Below are 19,342 nucleotides of genomic sequence, written 5' to 3'. Positions count from 1 at the left end.
CAACAGAAATACTCCAGGTGGACAACTTTAGCAATCAGGAGCTCCTCAGTTGCTCACAGCAAATCCCACCTTGGAGTTTACAAAGACTTATGGGTAGAAAAGCCACACTAAGTAATTTACTACACTGCACACATCTACCACTTCCAACAGAGAATGTTTATGTTCTTAGTCTGAAAAAATGTAGGCAACGTTAAAAAGTGGGATGTATGTAAAAGGGAGGAAGAGAACTAGGAATAAGCTATGTATATATACCCCACCAAAATCTCATCCGTCTCCACACCATAATGAATAATGCAAAGGGCTGCACTAAAATGCATCGTCTGATTTGCTCATTTTTCTTAACTTTAACATTCATGGTATGCATATACTAATTTAGCAACAAGCATCCTAATTAAAAACTTTATTTCAGATGCATAGGACCAAATGAGTCGGAAGGGACCACAACAAAGAGCTAAGTGCTTCTAGTCAGTTCCAATGTTGCATGTAGTTGATCTACTCAGCAGAATTTGCCACAGATGAGAGCTAAGATCCAACAAATGCTAATCTTGCTGGGAAGACTGTGAGCAAATAGACTAGAACATCTACTTACACATGCTGAGCTCCTCCTTCCTAATACCCGTGGAGGAGTCCTGGTGGTGTTGAGGTAAAAGCACTTGGCTGCTAACCAAAAAGTCAGCAGCTAGAACGCAACAGTTCTCTGCAGAAGAAAGATGTGGCAGTCTGCTCCCATAAAGATTTATAGCCTTGCAATGTACCAAATGTGAGTGATCAATACAGTGGCACTGAGGAAGATGACACAGAAGGTGCTTGGGAGGTACAGACAACAAAGATGAACCCTTTTGCACATATAGCACTGCATTGTCAGTGATGGCAAACACTGATCTACGGGTGGATAGATGGGTGAACAGGCTGAACGATTAGGTATGTCTATGCAGGGGGGAGTGTGCCCATGACCATGTATAGGGTTGGCAGTCAATGTTTCTATGAGTGTATTTGTACATTCTGTAAGAAGTTCTAGGTATATAGTAGAGCTGACAAGGGACAAGGTTGTAGTCGCTTCTTGGCCATAGCCAGCCACTCACAGGGAGCAAGTAGGTGGACCTATGGGCTCAGGACCATGGTCTCAGGAGACATCAAGCTCCATTGGCATAACATACTACAGAAAAATATTGTTCCGCCTCCTACTTTGGTGAGTAGCGACTGGGATCTTAAAAGCCTGCAAGCAGCCATCTAGATGCAACAACAGGTCTCTCCTCATCTAGAGCAAAGAATGAAGAAAACCAAAGACACATGGAAACAATTAGCCCAAGGGACTGGTACACCATACGATCCTCAGCCTATATGACTATGAGACCAGAAGAACTAGATGGTGCCCAGTTAACACTGTTAACTACTTGGAGGTGGATCTAGTAGGAGATCCTGGATACAGTAGGAGAACAAAGTGGAACAAAACTCAAAAATCACATACACAAAAAAAGGGGGACCAGGTTTGCTGTTCTGATAGAGCCTGGTGGAACCACTGAGACTATGTATGGCCCCTAGCTGCTTTTCAGGTCTGGGATTGAACCCACTCCTGTGGCTTCTAGCCAAACAAAAGACAGGCATATGAGCTGAGCATTTACCTGAAGTAGATACACTCCTTGGAGAGATCATGGGTGAACAGAAGGACTGTGTTTGCACAGGGAGACAGCTCGGGGGGAAGGAGTACATGGGAGAGAAGGACACAGGGAAGAGGTGGCTATGGGGAGGAAGTGGGAGGAGAGCTGTTGCACTGCAGGAAATTACATCAATGTCATGAGAGAAAGTGTATGTAAACTGCTGCATGAAACATGAATTTGCTCTGTAAACTTTTACCCAAATCACAGTAAAATTAAAATAAATAAATAATGATTTATAGCCTTGGAAATGCTATGGCCAATACTTTAGGTTCACTGAGTTGGAATCAACTTGACTGCCATGGGTTTGGTTGTTGGAATACATGGCTGCAGAATAAAGCTGCTTCTCCATATAGGATAAAGTAGGCTGAAAAATGTACGCCAACATTCACTCAGGTATTACTGATGGCCCAGGTGCTAGAAAAAAAGCTAACTCCAGGCCAGAGGCCTTCCAAAACATGGAAGAAGGGCTACTGGGCTTCTCCTCAAACCCTAAGACCAAATCCATTACCATAACTTTCCACACAGGCTTATTGTATAAGCAGTTTAACACATGTTCAAAAATTCATTAAGAGCTATTACAAGAAGAAATAAAGTACCATTTTCTAAGCATTTTGGAAGTACAATGAGATAATTAATGAATTAAGACTGAATTAATAATTAATAGTAAATGAATGCTGAACCAGGAGTTTAAGAACCTGGGTTCCAGACCTTATTCTGATACTACTTCACCATGTAGGCCTGAACAAGTCAGCTTCCCTTTGTAGGCCTTAGGATCCTCATTTATAAAAGAAAATGAATAGCTTACACTATCTGAGGTCTAGGGACCCTTCTGGATCTAACATGTTTCTTCCATTACCATTTAATGCAAAGAAAATAATCTGCAAGGAGTGGTTAAAGCCACCGCTCACAGATGGACCTCTTCAAGCAAAGATGATCACATGGAGTCTCTACTCACATCCAAAACTACAAATATCACCGTGAAGGCCAAAAGAAGTTTAAATAAACAGTATGCAGTAGGATAAAGATGTCCAGAAGCTCTTTTCTGTGATGCACCATCCCATCATTAATCATAACCATAGTAAGTAACACTACCTCCAATTTCGCAGGCATTTAGAACTTGTAACTGTGTCATTATTTCTTCCTCACTTGCCTGAATTTGATCAAGCAAATCTGCAGTTGTATACTGAAACAGAAAAAAAAAAAAAAAAACCTTTAAGGGCTCTTAAGAATTATACCTTTTAGATTTCTTACTGAATTTTGGGGAATAAATATATAGGACCAATTAAAGCTGTGTTTCTCCACTAGCTCAGTTTCTTCTATTGATGAACAAAGATTACTACACTAACAACTCAACTAGGGTATAGACTAGGGCATAGCAATTTTTTAAATATACCACCCAAAAAAGACTTGGGAATTTTGGTCACTGGGTGCATCATCCTTTTCTCCCCCCTCTATAGAAACACAGGAGCTCTGGTAGCATAGTGCCTAAGGCACGTGACTGCTAACCAGAAAGCTGGAGGTTCAAACCCACCAGCCACTCATCGGAAGGAAGATGGGGCAATCTACTTTCATAGTGATACTGCCTCAAGGAAGGGTCGCTATGGGCACATAACAACAACAACATAGAAACATAAAGCACAGTGGCAAATTTTCATGAACTTGGATTTGGCAATGACATCTTAGATGTGACACTAAAAGCAACAGAGATAGAACTGATAAAATGGACTTCATCAAAACAAAAAACAGTTGTGCTTCAAACACCACCAAGTAAGTGAAGACAACGGACAGACTGAGAGAAAATATCTGCATATCATATATCTGTTGTGGGACTTGTGTCTAGACTATTTAAAGAACTGTTACAATTCAATCAAAAGATAAAAAATCCAATTAAAAACTGGGCAAATGACTTTAGACATTTCTCCAAAAAAAGATACATGAATGGCCAATAAACACATGAAAAAAAAAAAAAGTTAAACATCATTAATCATCAGAGAAATGTAAATCAAAACCAAAATAAGATGTCACTTCACACCCATTAGTTTGGATGTAATCAAAAAGACAGAAAACACAAAGTGTTAGAAAAGATGTGGAGAAATTGGAACCCTCATACACAGCTGGTGAGAATAAAGATGGTACAGCCACTTTGGAAAAGTCTGGTAATTCTTCAAAACATTATACACAGAGTTACCCACAGAGTTACCCCATGACCCATCAATTCCACTCTTAGTTATATATCCAAAGGAAAATTTGTACACAAATGGTCATTGTATCACTATTTATAAGAGTCAAAAAGTAGAAACAATCTAAATGTCTATCAACTGATGAATGGATAAATAAACTGTGGTATAAGGGCCTCTGGTAGTACAGTTTGGCAGTTCAAACCCACTAGCCACTCCTTGGAAGGAAGGTTGGGCAATCTACTTCCGTAGTGATACTGCCTCAGCAACCCAAGGAGGGGTCGCTATGAGTCAGGTCTGACTTGACGGCACATAACAACAACAACAACAAAAACTTCTAATTTATTTTTACTTAGTCTATAAATATTCTTTCACATTTCCAGGAACTGTTCAATTTTGACATTAGAGCAAGAATATATTCCATTTTCATAATATCTTCTCTTAAGAGAACCTAATTGTATTTTCCAATTCAGTAAAAATTAATTTAACCTCTAAAAATATTATCATTTCATAGTTAGGAACATGAGAAGTTTTCAGCTATATAAACATCACCATGATATCAGAGATTTGTTTAAAAATACTCTAGAAGAGGAGAAAAAATGTGGGGGCAAATAGAAGAAACAACACTGACAATGTGGGTAAGTGTCCAAGCTGAGTGATGAATGTTTGGGAGTCATTACGCTACTCTGTGCTTTGGGGTATGTTTGAAAATTTCACTGCCTACTTACAAAAATGGGAATGTCACCATGAAGTGTCTCTAATTATAGTTCTACTGTTAAATCCCAAATGAAAAATATGAAAGTAATTGTCTTACTTTTGGGTGATCTGAATCCTTTTCTTTTTGACTGTCGGGTCCTTCATAGGAATTTTGCATTAAAAGTTTCTTCAGCTTCTTTAATTTAGGTCTACATCTTCTTAATTCCCAGTAATTGTTAGAAAAACCGAAAATCTAGAAATGATAAAGATATTATAACCTTCTACAGACCTTCTAGAAGAAAATTCCGTTTAAAATGCCAACTAACCCATCTGCTTGTGACAAAAAGCAAAAGAGCGCTAAGCTATCTCGATTTCTGTTGGGCAGACATGATCCAGGCATCTCAAGCAGGTATCTCCAGGAAACATCCTTTCACACCTCAGTTAAGAAAACACTGCCTAAACCAAAAATACCCCCAAAATCTTCTTAAAACCAAATGCTGGTTTGGTTTAACTAGTAAAGAATTTTTGCCTTGAGGGATATGCTCTGTTAAGAATTATCTAGATGGGATCAAAGGGACAAACAGCAGCTCAAAAGATAAGACTGGAACCTTCTGCAGCAAGGAGTTTCCATTAACTGGGGAGGATCAACTCGGACAAGAGAAGAGGGTGAGAATGGCTGCAGGACCCGAAGAAAATGATTAATGTCGCTGAATTGTACACGTACAAACTGTTGAATCAGTGTATGTTTTGCTGTGTATATTCTTAACAACAACAAAAATAATACAAATTATTAAAAAAGAAAACACCAGACCATACCATGTTGTTGTTATTTGCCGTCGAGTCGGCCCGACTCATAGCGACCCCTCCTTGGGTTTCCGAGGCAGTATCACTACGGAAGTAGGATTGCCCAACGGCAAATAACAACAACATGGTATGGTCTGGTGTTTTCTAGTGGGAGCCAATTAATTGAGCTTTTATCTCACATGTACCCTCAGAACTAGAGTGGCCAGAATTACAATTATGCAGTGGGGAACAACTGAAAGTGGGTATAAAGAAGACATTTTCAAAGTCTTCAAATAATGAAGGATGCCAAACAGAAGAGGGGGTACCCTTGTTCTCTGCTGCCCATTATCTCACAATTAAGCAGTGTGAAAGGAGACAGACTTTTATTCAATGCAAGAAGATTCTAACACTTAAGAGTTGCAGCTAATCCTACTGTGAAAGTTGGGAAACAGTGAGAGTCCAATCACTAGAAGAGTTCCAGCTGATACAGGCTAGATGATGGATAGGTACCTACTATTTGCCTCTGTTATCTCCAGGAATAGGAGTTCTGGTGAGGCAGTGGTTAAAACATTTGGCTGCTAACCAAAAGGTCAGCAGTTTGAAAGCACTGCTCCATGGCAGAAAGATGCAGCAGCCTGTTACTGTAAAGATTTACAGCATTGGAAACCCTATGGGACAGTTCTAATCTCTCCTAAAGGGTCCCTATGAGTCACTCTAGGGTAGTGGGTTCGATTTTTTTTTTTTTTGTATCTTCAGAACTTGCCCGGTATCTGGCACATAGTAGGTGCTCAAGTAGTGTTTTGTGAAAGAAAAGCAAAAAATTGAACTAGATTATCTTTGGGGTGTCTTTCAACTCTAAAATGGAAGAACCAGGGGTGCTTCTATTCTCAAATGAGTGTAAGAGTTGATTGGTAAGATGAGGCCCAGAGCCTGGAGGAGATGCTGCCAATCTCATGCCAACAATGCGGAGCTCAAGGACCAAGCCAGGAAGCTTTAGCCACAGCTCACCAATTGGCAGACCGCTGATCATATCCAACACAAAGATGGTGATGTTCGTGTGCACGTGCATGCAACTGCGTGTGTTGAGAGAAACGGGAGGTTTGGCATTGTGCTTGAATCACCAGCATCGAAAACTTAGGTCTTAACTCAAAAAAGTCCAAATTCCAAGCTTTCCTTGGAAAGACAGAAACCAGATCTGGCACTACTGAGTCCTCTTCTCCCCTTTTACTTGGGGTACATATGTTCCAATTTGCTATAGACACCAACAACAGAAAAAACAAACTCATTGCCATTGAGAAGAACTGCTCCATTGGGTTTCCAAGGCTGTTTATCTTTACAGAAGCAGATTGGCTTCTCTTTCTCCCATGGAGTAGCTAGTGGGTGTGAACTGCCAACCTTTTGGTCAGTAGTCCAATGCCTTAACCACAGTGCCACCAGAGCTCCTATGCTAGAGATACCACCACTCCCTAATACTGCTGAGACTGGGTATCCTCTAGCACCTATCAGCCCCAGCCTCCTGTGCTCATCTGCATTCTTCGTTATTTCACTTATCAAGGCAGCTCCAACACGTGGTTACCCCACATATGTCAGAACAAAGTGTTGCCTGGTCATCTTTAGGATGCTCGAGCTCACTGTTGTAGCCACTGTGTATCTCGAGTTCCTTCCCACTTAGGGGGTTCATCTTTCAGCACTGCATCAGATAATATTCTGCTGTGACCCCCAGGGTTTTCATCTACTTTTCAGAAGTAGATCACCAGGCCTTTCTTCCTCTTAGTCCGGAAGCTCCACTGAAACCTGCCCACCACGGGTGATCCTGATGGTATCTTGAAATACCAGGGGCATAGCTCCCAGTAGAACACACAAGCCAGCACAGTATGGCGAACTGACAGACGAGTGGTGGTGGTCTTCATTCTTCACCAAAGCCCTACACACATCTTACCTGCAACGGTGGATTAAGACCTTGACTAGTGCACCCTTGCTTAGTTTTGCCTAATCTCCAGGCACAAAATTCATATAACATAGATGAAAGATCAAAGGCACCAACGGGTATTACTTACCCTCGAAGAAACGCCTACAAAACAGGCAAGTGATGGGAAGGTATCCTTATTTTTAAAAAGGATGAATTGCCAATATTTCCAGTTAATTACACTGAAAGACTTCTGTCACAGAGCTGTTGGGGGGGTTTGAACAGCCAATGTTTCAGTCACTAGCTGATTACTTAACTGTTACACCACCAGGGTTCCTTGAAAGACTGATAATCGTAACACCAAAACCCAAATTTACTGGCAAGTCTTCTGTTCTAGTTACATCATGTGAATCACTGAGCTCCCCAGCATTTTCCCATCTTTCTACACTGCTTCTATTTTGAAGGAAGTGGTTGACCAGAAGTCATTTTGAACTAATTAAGGGCTCTGCTTTGATTGTTAGGTGTGTGGCAACCTAAACAGCATGGAGACCTCTGTTTGGTAACAGCCACCCATATTCTCCAAAATAATTAAGAATCTGTCTTGGGTATACATATTAATGAGCTAAACCAACTTTAAAGCTAAAAGCTACACTTCCCTAAAAAACTCCAATTTCTTCATTTCTTTACCTCCTAAGTATCACCAGCTAGGATTTGAGAGAGTCCCTTTCAAAACAGTACAGAGAAATTTACTGAAAATAGGTAAAACATTCTGAATGATTCACCTCACAGCAAACCTACTTGATAGACACCTGTCTGGGAGCTCTGCTGGCATAGTGCCTAAGGCATGTGACCACTAACCAGAAGGCTGGCGGTTCAAACTCACCAGCCACTCCTTGGAAGGAAGACTGAGCAACCTACTTCCATAGAGATACCACCTTGGAAACCCAAGAACCCAAGGAGGGGTCGCTATGAGTAGGATCTGACTGGATGACAGGTTTGTTTGTGTTTGTGTGTGTGTGTGTGTGTGTGTGTGTGTGTGACTTAAAAGTCAAACTGGGAAAGTTAACTTCAGAACATTTCTAAACAAACAAAACTTGCTGAGAAATTTCAAACATCACTGAAGAAATTTTTTGAGCTTCCCTGTGATTACCGTTTCCCACCTAATGCTCTTAACTCTCCTTCTTAGGTAAGTCAGCAAGGTGATGATAACAACAATACCTCAGTGTGAATAATGTTACATTGTGTTTCTTCTGTCTTCAGTTGGTCTGGAGTTTTACAACCAGGAATAAAAAGCAACATATTTGAAGTATCTGCTATTTTCAAGTCATATGTTTTATCCTGACTGCATAGCACAGCCTGTTCATCTTTATCACCACGAATCACAAGACTGCAGGAAAATGAGAAAAAAGAAAAGGTATGGTTAAGACTCCACTGGACATCTTCATTATAAAGAATATCAAAAACCTAGAGGTTTGTATATTTAAAAAGAAGACTTGAAACTGCATCTGGGCCCTGCTCTCACAGCCCTGCACAATGAGGGGTTCCCGGAGTAAGCACTGGACCAATAAAGAGCTGAATGGAAGCTACAGAAAAAGAACTAAACAGGGGCAAGGGAGAGAGGCCCCTGGCTGGTACAGTTTGCACTTGGCTACTCATTGAAAGGATGGCGGTGCAAACCCATCTGGTGGCACTGAGAAAGAAAGGCCTGGCAATCTGCTTCCATACAGATTACAGCCAAGAAAACTCTATGGCGAAGTTCTACACTGTAACACATGGGGTCACCACAGATGGGAAGGTAACAGGTTTGCTTCAGTCAAGACTCATCACAATTTTCCAGAACATGCTAAGTGGCACCTCTCAAACTTTCTGGGCAAGTATTTTAGGAATCTTGTTCAAAAGCAGATTGGGATTCGGTAGGTCTGGGATGAGGCCGGGGAGTCTGCATTTCTAACATGCACCCAGATGATGCCCTTGCTCCTGCTCCCGGCAGCAAAATGCTCAGGTAAGAAGAGCCTGAGACAAAGGAAAAGTGTCAGACATGGCAAAAACAGGCCAGAGAAGTGAAAACTACATCTCGAAAAAGGGGAAAGTTCGAGACCCCAACTCACCCAAGAGTGCTCCTTCTTGCTTTGCTCTGACTACCACCTAAAAATCAAAGGAGCACATCCTGGTCTCACCATCAGTTCCGCTACAAAAGAACAGACCTTACCAAAGAAGGCTGTAAAGCTGAAGGAGAAATAGGAAAAGGATGTTTACCAACTAGACTAAGGGAAAGCCTCTAATGTGGGAAAAGCGTTTATCAAGGCTAAGAAAAGCGAGGAAGAGAAGGATGAAGGTGAGGAGAGAAAAACCCTAAACCCGTTACCCTGGAGTCAGTTCTGATGCATAGTGACCCTATAGGACATAGTAGAATTGCCCCATAGGGTTTCTTAGGCTGTAATCTATACAGAAATAGACTGCTACATCTTTTCCCCAGAGAACAGCTGTGGGTTTGAACCACCAACCTTTCAGTTAGCAGCCAATTGCTTAACCACTGGGCAACCAGGGCAAGGAGAAAGGAAGGCTAAAGACAAAGAGGATGGAGACAGCAACAAGGAAGTTTTTCATCTTTATAAAGTGCCTAAGGAGCTCTGGTAGCATAGTGGCTAAGACACTTGCCTGCTAACCAGACGGCTGGCGGTTCAAATCCACCAGCCACTCCTCGGAAGGAAGGTTGGGCAATCCTACTTCCGCAGTGATACTGCCTCGAAAACCCAAGGAGGGGTCGCTATCAGTTGGGTTTGACTTGACGACACATAACAACAACAACAAGGAGCTCTGGTGGTGCAGTGATTAAGGCATTCAACTGCTAACCCAAAGGTCGGCAGTTTGAACCCACCAGCTGCTCCACAGGAGAATGAGGACGTAATCTGCTTTGATAAAGATTTACAGCCTGGGAAACCTTCTGGTTTCCCAGGTAGGAAACCTGACCTGGTCCTATAGGGTGCTTTCAATCTACTAAATTGCAGTGCATTTGGGCATAAAGTGTCTGACTCTCCCAAACGCAACTTGCTTCTTCTACATACAATAACAAAAACCCTGAACTGTGCATCTTCTTAAAGCTGAGTTTTCATTTACATGAAAAGAATGAAAGTTTTGGTGTTTTTTTTTTTTTTTTTTTTTAAACTTCCTGAGGAGCTCTTGTGGCGTAGTGCCTAAGGCATTTGGCTGATAACCAGAAGGGTGGCAGTTCAAACCCACCAGCCACTCCTTGGAAGGAAGGTTGGGCAATCTACTTCCGGAGTGATACTGCCTGGGAAACCCAAGGAGGGGTCACTGTGAGTCGGATCTGACTCGATGACAATGCATTTGGGGGTTTTTTGGTGCTAATAATGTTTAATAGCTCAAAGTACCTACTCTTTATATCCACATTATCTTATCCTTGTTTGGAAATATTTTGTTTATTCCAATGCCCCTTCAAAACCTTTCTAAAACACACATTTCCATGACCCCCTTGTTTTTATTGGCTAGATGAATTATAATGGACAAAGAGAATGTCCCTCACCTGAAGTCTTTTTTCAAAGCCCTACCAACTTGCTTGGAATGATAATGAACGTGTGAAGCCCTCCTTCCCTTAAAGACTGTGTGGCTAATACCCGAAGGCAGGCCAGTTAGCTCCAACACACAGCACTGCAATAATATAGTAGTGTCTGATGCATAAAAAAACTGAAAGACAGCCTAGAGGTTCGATTAAAAGAAATCTTCAAGAGAAATAACAACCTAATCAAATACAGATGTTGAAGGAACAACAGCCCAGAAGAGAATCAAGCAGAGCTCCAAGCCCCTAATTTCCAGGATTTTGGACCGCACTGTATTGATAATCTAGACTTCATCAAGACTGCTTTCAAGTACCACCTCACCTTTGACTGTTTTCATCCATGGTCTTGTTGCAAATGAGTAGCTCATTGGAATCAGAGCCCCTTTGAGTGACTCCCAAGCAAACCCCTTTCTTTGAGCTTTACTCTATTAACTAGGGCTGTGATAGTCCTTTAAACTCATTCCCCACACATTTTACCTCTAATCTGGGTAACTTATAAATTAATATAAGTTAGAAAGTTAGAAGAATTCTAGAAATATTACCACCATATTTTAAGTGGAATGTTAGCATTCTGTGGAGCCCTTGGCATCACTGTTAACATCTTTAAAACTTTAGCAAAGAAACTCCAAACCCATTGGCATCATGTTGATTCTGAGTCACAGCAGCCCTAAAGGGCAGAGTTGAACTGCCCCATAGGGTTTCCAAGGCTGTAAATGTTTACAATAGCAGACTGCCACATCTTTCTTCCAGAGAGCGGTTGGTGGGTTCGAACAGCCAACCTCTCGGCTAGCAGCCAAGTACTGCACCACTAGGGTACTGTTCAAAACTTTCCTGAGGTTTTATTTCCTGATCTGTTGCCAAGATCAACTAGACTTATCCTATTTATTATTTATCGTTAGGCCAGCTAAGTGAACAGACTAGCAGAGGTGTGGAATCCTGGGAAAAAGCAGTGTGCTGGGAACCTAGCCACCAATGTGCTGTTTGCCCCTGGCCAAATCAACGCCTCTCCCTGGATCTGTTTGCTCGTGCCGAGTTTTCCTGCAGCGCTTGCCAGACGGCGAGTGCAGGGCGCTTCACGCCGGCCGCGCGGAGCAGACCTGGGGCCAGGCCCCACCTCACCTGTGTCCAGCCTCCAGCTGCTGGCACAGCGCAGGCTCCAGCTCCAGCAGGCAGAAGTCGCCGGCAGCGGCGCCGCTGGCCCTGGGTCCGAAGGCCAGGCAATGCACGGCCGGGAGCAGCTCGGCTGCGTTCAGCTTGGCCACGTGCAGCGTAGCGTCCACCTCCTCACGGGTCCTCTTCATCGCTGCGCAGGGGCTGGAAGCCTAGTGGACAAAAAACGAGACGCCCAAACGATCGGACCCTAAGAAACGGACAGGAAATAGCAGAGGCTGTTTCAAAAGCGCGCCAAAGTGCTGGCGGCTAGAGCGAGTTTCCGGGGCGGAGCGCCCCTGTCCCTGGCGGGGCTTCTCACTGCGCAAGCCCCGCCTCCGTGGAGTAGCGATTGCTAGGAGGAATCACGGCTTGCCCCGGCTGTTTCCAGGGAAGGTTGCTGGAGTAGAGCTGCAACTTCGCGTGGCGTGGCGTGGCCTGGGACACTTCTCTGCTGCCCCCACGCACACCATTCCCCTTGTCCCCGCTTATTTCCACCTTCTTGTTTTCTAGCGGTGGGTTTGGTTGTGTAGGAGACCTCCACCTCTTACATGGAATATTCCAGGCTGCTAGAGTTGAGGTCTCAGGGTGAGAAAGAGTTCTAAAGGAGGCTGAATAAGGTCTAATGGGTTCTCAATAAGCACCCCTGGAAGTTCACAACTATGCAATCGTTCACGGATGTGTATATATTGATGAACTTCTCTCCTGAAACTCTGTTCTCTTCAGTTACCATCCTGCTGACAGCAGGCTTGACTCACGGCAAGCTCCCCCGGGTTTTCAATGGCTGGTTTTGTGGAAGTAGATTCCGGATCTTGGTTCTGAGTTGCCTCTAGGTGGACTCCAACAGCCAAGCTTTCTGTTACCACCAAGGAATGTCAGTTCTATAGTCAGGTCATTGTCAAATTTAATTGATAACAGACTTAGAGAAAGTCCTAGAGAAAGTGGGCAGCTTGCATAGCCTGCAGTGGTGAGTTGGCTTGTCTCCTCTAGGTTATTGTTTACTATAACACAGTAAGAAGGATAGGAACAGATTGAGAGCAGGGAGCAGTTCTGTTGTAGGCACGTTGAGATGAGATGCACAAGGAAGCTTCCCTTTCACCATACTTACTCAATCTGTATGCTGAGCAAATAATCCAAGAAGCTGGACTCTATGAAGAAGAACATGGCATCATGCTTGCAGGAAGAATCATTAACAACCTGCAATACGCTGATGACACAACTTTGCTGAAAGTGACAATAACTTAAAGCACTTACTGATGAAGACTGAAGAATACAGTCTGTAGTATGGATTACATCTCAATATAAAGAAAACAAAAATCCTCACAACTGGACCTATAAGCAGCATCATGATGAGTGGAGAAAAGATTGGAGTTGTCAAAGACTTTACATTGCTTGGTTCTACAATCAACACCAATGGCAGCAGCTGTCAACATCAGACGACGTATGTTGTTATGTGTCATCGAGTCAGACCCGACTCATAGCGACCCCTCCTTGGGTTTCCGAGGTGGTATCACTACGGAAGTAGACTGCCCAACCTTCCTTCCAAGGAGCTGTTGGTGGGTTTGAACCGCCAGCCCTTTGCTTAGCAGTCAAGTGCCTTAGGCACTATGCTACCAGATGACGTACAGCACTTGGCATATCGGCTGCAAACGACCTCTTTCAGTGCTGAGGAGCAAAGATGTCTCCTTGAGGAGTGAAGTGCCCCTGACACAAGCCATGATGTTTTCAATTGCTTCATATGCATGTGAGAGCTGGACAATGAATAAGAAAGACCAAAGAAAAGTTGATGATTTTGAGTTGTGGTGCTTGTGAAGAATGCTGACAGTGCCATGGACTGCTAACAGATCTGACAAATCTGTCCTGGAGGAGGTGCAGCCGGAATGCTCCTTGGAAGCAAGAATGGCCAGACTTCGTCTCACCTACTTTTGTCATGTTGTCAGAAGGGACCATTCCCTGGAGAAGGATGTCATGTTTAGTAAGGTGGAGGGTTGACGAAAGAAGGTTATGCCTTCAATGAGATGGATTGACACAGTGGCTGTGGCGATGGGGTCAAGTATAGCAAGGATCATGGAGCTGGCGCGGGACCGGGCAGTGTTTGGTTCTGCTGTGCATGGGGTCGCTATGAGTCAGCGATGACTCGATGGCACCTAACAACAACAACGAGGAAGCTATAAGGAGTCCTGATGGCACAGTGGATATAGTGTTTGGCAGCTAACCAAAAGATCAGCAGTTCAAACCCACCAGATCCTGTGCAGGAGAAAGACAGCAATCTGCTTGCATAAAGATTTATAGCTTTGAAAACCACAGGGGGAGTTCTACTCTGTCCTATAGAGATGCTATAAGAAAAAAAAAAAAAAAACCAAACTAGGACCTCTGGTGGCATAGTGGAAAAGGCATTTGGCTGCTAACCAGAAGGTCAGTGGTTCAAGCCCATTAGCTGCTCTCTTGGGAACATACAAGTGAGGGCATTCAGTAGTTTGTTGTGAAGTTGAATCTAGATATTGGTGTTCAAACAAAAGTTTGGTCAAGAGTTAAAATATAATCCTTTTAAAGAAGGAAAGTCAGGAATCGAAGGAGGAACTAGAATATGTGGCTAATTGCCTCCATGGCTACTGTCTCCTTTGCCATGAGATCAGAAGGACTGGATGGTGCCCACCGGTATACGATTACTGAACATTTTGATCAATAATTCTGTAGAAATAGCCTGATGAAGAGGGGCAAAATGTGGAACAGAATTTCAAATTTTCCTGGAATCCATCCAGACTTTCTGGAATTCACTGAGGTTGGATGACCCTCCCAGAAACTGTTGCTTCAAAGTAATGTTTAAACCTGAAACCAAAACTATACCCTGAAGTAACTTTTAAACCAAACAATAATTTAGTTTAATCAGTAAAGAATGTTGCCCTGAGCATTATGCTGTTCTAAGGAATGATCTATATGTGATTAAAGGAACAACCAAAACAAACAAACAAACAAACTCACTGCTGTGGAGTTAATAGCGACTCTTAGCGACCCCTCCTTGGGTTTCTGAGGCAGTATCTCTATTGGAAGTACATTGCCCAATCTTTCTTCTGAGGAGTGCCTGGTGGGTTTGAACTGCCAGCCTCTGGTTAGCAGTCAAATGCCTTAGGCACTATGCCACCAGTTGTTGTTGTTATGTGCCATGGAGTCGGCTCCTACTCATAGCAACCCCTCCTTGGGTTTCCAAGGCAGAATCACCATGGAAGTAGATTGCCCAACCTTCCTCCAAAAGTTAGATGAGAGGCTTAGGACAGAGTAGAAGTGTCCCATAGAGTTTCCTGCGCTGCAGTCTTTATGGAAGCCAACTGTCACATCTTTCTCCCATGGAGCGACTGGTGGATTCAAACCGCTGACCTTGTGGTTAGCAGCTGAGCACTTAACCACTGTGCTCCTTGGTAAATGGTTATGAAACAATCAAGATGTTCTCCACTAGATGGTGGTATTGTTTCACGGTTCACAGAGTAGCTTGTTTTGCTTTTCAGTTCTCTGCTGCCTTAGAAAAGGAAAAAGAAGAGCTGTTTATTAGATATTTACTGAGTCAAGCTCTGTGTACAGTATGCATGCTATATCATTTATTTGATCTCTGAAATAATGTAAGTCATATTTTGACATACTCCAATGATTTCCTTTCTCTTTCAGAACAAAAACCAAAGTTCTTACTAAGCATAAGGCCTACTAAGCACAGTCCCAATAAGCACTCCCATCCCCCACCCTTTGCTATTCTTTGAACATGCTGGGCTCTCTCCTATCTCAGGGCTCCTCTGTTTTTCAATCAACCTTAATTGGTAAGATTGTTACGGTTGACTTATCAGTCAAGTGAAATACACTGTATCCAATTAAAGTGTTGATTTGATGAGTTTTCACATATCACCCTCAGCTCAAGGTGCAAAACCTTCCCATCACCCTCAAGAGTTTGTTTGTGACCCTTAGAAAAAGAAAGGAGGAATGCTTAAATAATTATTTCATCTTACTTTGGGTTGATTTTATTTATCTTTTTCTGGCTTCTTATTGCATTTAGATTTTTCTCTTTTCTATTATAAACATTTAAAACTATGATGTTTTCTCTAGGTCCTGCTTTATAGCTGCATCCCACAAATTTTGATGTGATCTTTCATTATCACACAGTTCAAAAGTATTTTTAAATTCTCTTTATAATTACTTCTTTGAACCATGGATTTAGAAGAGGGGTGTTGAATTTCTAAATATTTGTGATTCCATTTTATTGATTTTTAATTTAATTCACTATGGTTGGAGATACATTCTCTGTGATTTTAATCCTTTCAAATTCATTAAGACTTATTTTATGGCCCAGCATATGGTCTTTCTTGATGAATGTAACTATTTGTTTCCTATTCATTATTTTGCCCCCCCCATTTTTTCTGCCCTCTTTTGAGTTACATAAATAATATTTAGAACTCCATTATAATTTGTCTATTGGCTTTTTAGCTCTTCTTTTATATATGTAAGGAGACCTGTTTGCACAGTGGTTAAAGCTCTCAGCTGCTAACCAAACGGTCAGTAGTTTGAACCCATCAACCACTCTGCAGGAGAAAGATGTGGCAGTCTGTTTCCATGAGGATATGTTGTTGTTAAGTGTCATTGTTGTTGTTATGTGCCATCGAGTTGGACCTGACTCATGGCCACCCCTCCTTGGGTTTCTGAGGCAGTATCACTACGGAAGTACATTGCCCAACCTTCCTTCCAAGGAGTGGCTGGTGGATTTGAACCTCCAGCCTCCTGGTTAGCAATCAAGTGCCTTAGGCACTAGGCTCCCAGAGCTCTTGTTAAGTGCCATGTTGTTGTTGTTGTTATGTGCCTTCAAGTCGGACCCGAGTCATAGCAACCCCTCCTTGGGTTTCCGAGGTAGTATCACTACGGAAGTAGATTGCCCCATCTTCCTTCCTAGGAGTGGCTGGTGGGTTTGAACCACCAGCCTTCTGGTTAGCAGTCAAGTGCATGATACCAGGAGCTCCCTTTTAAGTGCCATAGCAACCCTATATACACAGAACGAAACACTGCCTGTGTTTCAGACCTCCTGTGCTGTCCACATAGTAGTTCTTATGATTTACCGCATTGTCGCAGCCACTGTGTCATTCAGGCATGATGTCTTTCTCCAGGGATTGGTCCCTTCTGATAAAATGTCCAAAAGCCTTGGAAACCCTATGGAGCTGTTCCACTGTCCTTACAGGGTCTCTGTGAGTCTTAATTGACTGGATGGCAATGGGTTTTTGCATGTGTGTGTGTTTTTTCCTAGTTCCTAGCAGCAGTTAAGCACTTGGCTGCTTACTGGAAGGGCAGTGGTTTGAACCCACCAGTAGCTCAAAAGATGTGCCAGTCCATTTCTGTAAAGATTTACAGTCTTGGAAACCCAACGGGGTCGCTGTAGGGTTACCATGACTTGGAATCAACTGGACAACAACAGGTTTGGTTTCCATATTTTAGAATTACAATTGTATCAGTTCTTGTATAATCTAGAGACCTTGCAGTTATGTAGGTCTATTCAGAGCCTTTCGGTACTTTATGAGATGATTGTCCTATGTTTTCATCTGCACACATTATAAACAGTAGTGTACTAGTTAATGTTTAACAACTGGCTCTCAAAAAAGAAAAGGAAGAAACTAAAAAGCTCTAGATTATAGTGTTAACACGTGCAACAGGAAACATGCTGACTGAAAAGGGTGTGCCATACTCAGTTGTACATGTAGTTGTTGTTGTTATTTGCCATCGAGTCAGACCCGACTCATAGCGACCCCTCCTTGGGTTCCCAAGGCAGTATTACTGCAGAAGTAGATTGCCCAGTTGTACATAGAGCACACAAATGGAAAGGCTATCAGTGAAGTTACTTTCTGCAAAATAATGAACCTCTTGGGAAAATTCGGAGCAAAATAAAATTCAATCTTCTCTCAATGTATACAATAACTGCATTCAGGAAAGTTCAGTGTATATTCAAATATTGCAAAAAGAACCTTTGTATTTCTGTGTAATGCAGAATTAGGTTCTAAGCTAGGACAGTGACAGAACAGATTTTTTCACTTAAATGAATCTCCTGCAGAACCAAAGACATTAGGGATTTGGAGCAATTTAATTCTTTTTTTTTGTGAGATAATGTTCCAAGCAAGTGACGGTATCTAATGTGCCTGGACCCTGCCCATTCAAAGCCAGTAGCATCACCAATCACTGTGACAAACCACAACCCCACCCCAAATTTCCCCTAAAAACTCTCTTGGAGGTGGTAGCCCTTTCCCTGTCAAAAAACCAAAATGAAACTCACTGCCATGGAGTTGGATCTGACTCAGCGACCTCTCCTTGGGTTTCCTAGACTCTATCAGTAGCGTAGTGCCTAAGGCACTTGACTGCCACCTACCAGCCACTCCTTGAAAGGAAGGTTGGACAATCTACTTCTCTAGTGATATTGTCTCAGAAACCCAAGAAGGAGTTGCTATGAGTCAGGTCCCACTCGATGGCACATAACAACAACATCAGTACGGAAGTAGATTGCCTAACCTTGTTTAATGTCATTGCAGAATAAATCTCTAGGTGGCAGCATACATCAAAATACTAAGCATTTTTTCACTTCCCTTGGAGCTTCAAGAACTACAGAAACCAAGTTTTAGACCAAGATTCCTTGGCAGGTAAACAGGGCTGGGGATGGAGGACAAGTAAACGTTGACTTTACTTGCAACACTTCATTTCCATTGTTAAAGAAAGATGACTCAAATATGACAAAAATATTAAAAATATTTTTAATCAGCATCTGTGAATGATGAACACATAAATATTTTTATTTTTCTCTATCTTTACATAGAGTCAGCCGCAGGGACCCAGATAAGGGTGGTAAGAGACGTTTTCAACAGGGAGGCAAACTTGTCTGTCAGTTTGTCCTACCATGGTGACATGTTGATGTGAGTTTTGAGGCTGAGCCACTGGTGTTTCAAACCCAGTGGGATGCACATGGTGCACAGGTATCAGCCAGCTTACAGACTGCGACAGACTAGGAAGAAGGAGGAGGCTGTCCACTTCTCAAAGAATTGGGCAGGGTAAACCTTATGAATAGCAAAGAAAAACAGTTTGATACATTGCCACACGATTTATAAATAGTCCGGTTAGGTTAGAAGGCTCTCAAAATAGGACTGGGAAAGAGCTACATCATCAGAGTAAACCCAGCCTTACTCCTATGGATAAGGTAAAGCTTTAGAGACCTCCATTTGCTGATGTGGCACCGCTCAAATGGAAGAGAAACAGCTGCAGACATCCATTAATCATTGGAACATAGAATGTACGAAGTATGAATCTAGGAAAATTGGAAGTTGTCAAAAATGAAATGGAACTCGTAAAGATTGATATCCTCGGCATTAGTGAGCTGAAATGGACTGGT

The 19,342-nt window shown here is 42.5% G+C and overlaps 1 protein-coding gene across 1 annotated transcript in view; it reads right to left on the bottom strand.

The window, feature by feature from the left end:
* DSCC1 (DNA replication and sister chromatid cohesion 1) overlaps positions 1–12,098 on the bottom strand; it is a 19,228-nt gene extending 7,130 nt beyond the window's left edge. The window contains exons 1-4 of the mRNA XM_007946843.2: positions 11,917–12,098; positions 8,439–8,607; positions 4,650–4,784; positions 2,751–2,841 (exon numbers count right to left, since the gene is read on the bottom strand). Of these exons, the coding sequence (XP_007945034.1) occupies positions 2,751–2,841; positions 4,650–4,784; positions 8,439–8,607; positions 11,917–12,098 (577 nt within the window). The remainder of the gene's footprint in view (positions 1–2,750; positions 2,842–4,649; positions 4,785–8,438; positions 8,608–11,916) is intronic.
* Between the last annotated feature and the right edge of the window lie 7,244 nt (positions 12,099–19,342).

Source organism: Orycteropus afer, unplaced genomic scaffold, assembly GCF_000298275.1.
Source record: "Orycteropus afer afer isolate SDZICR_OR568_19922 unplaced genomic scaffold, OryAfe1.0 scaffold00173, whole genome shotgun sequence".
In the NCBI taxonomy this organism is placed as follows: domain Eukaryota; kingdom Metazoa; phylum Chordata; class Mammalia; order Tubulidentata; family Orycteropodidae; genus Orycteropus; species Orycteropus afer.
This window is presented reverse-complemented; position numbering and strand designations above follow the sequence as displayed.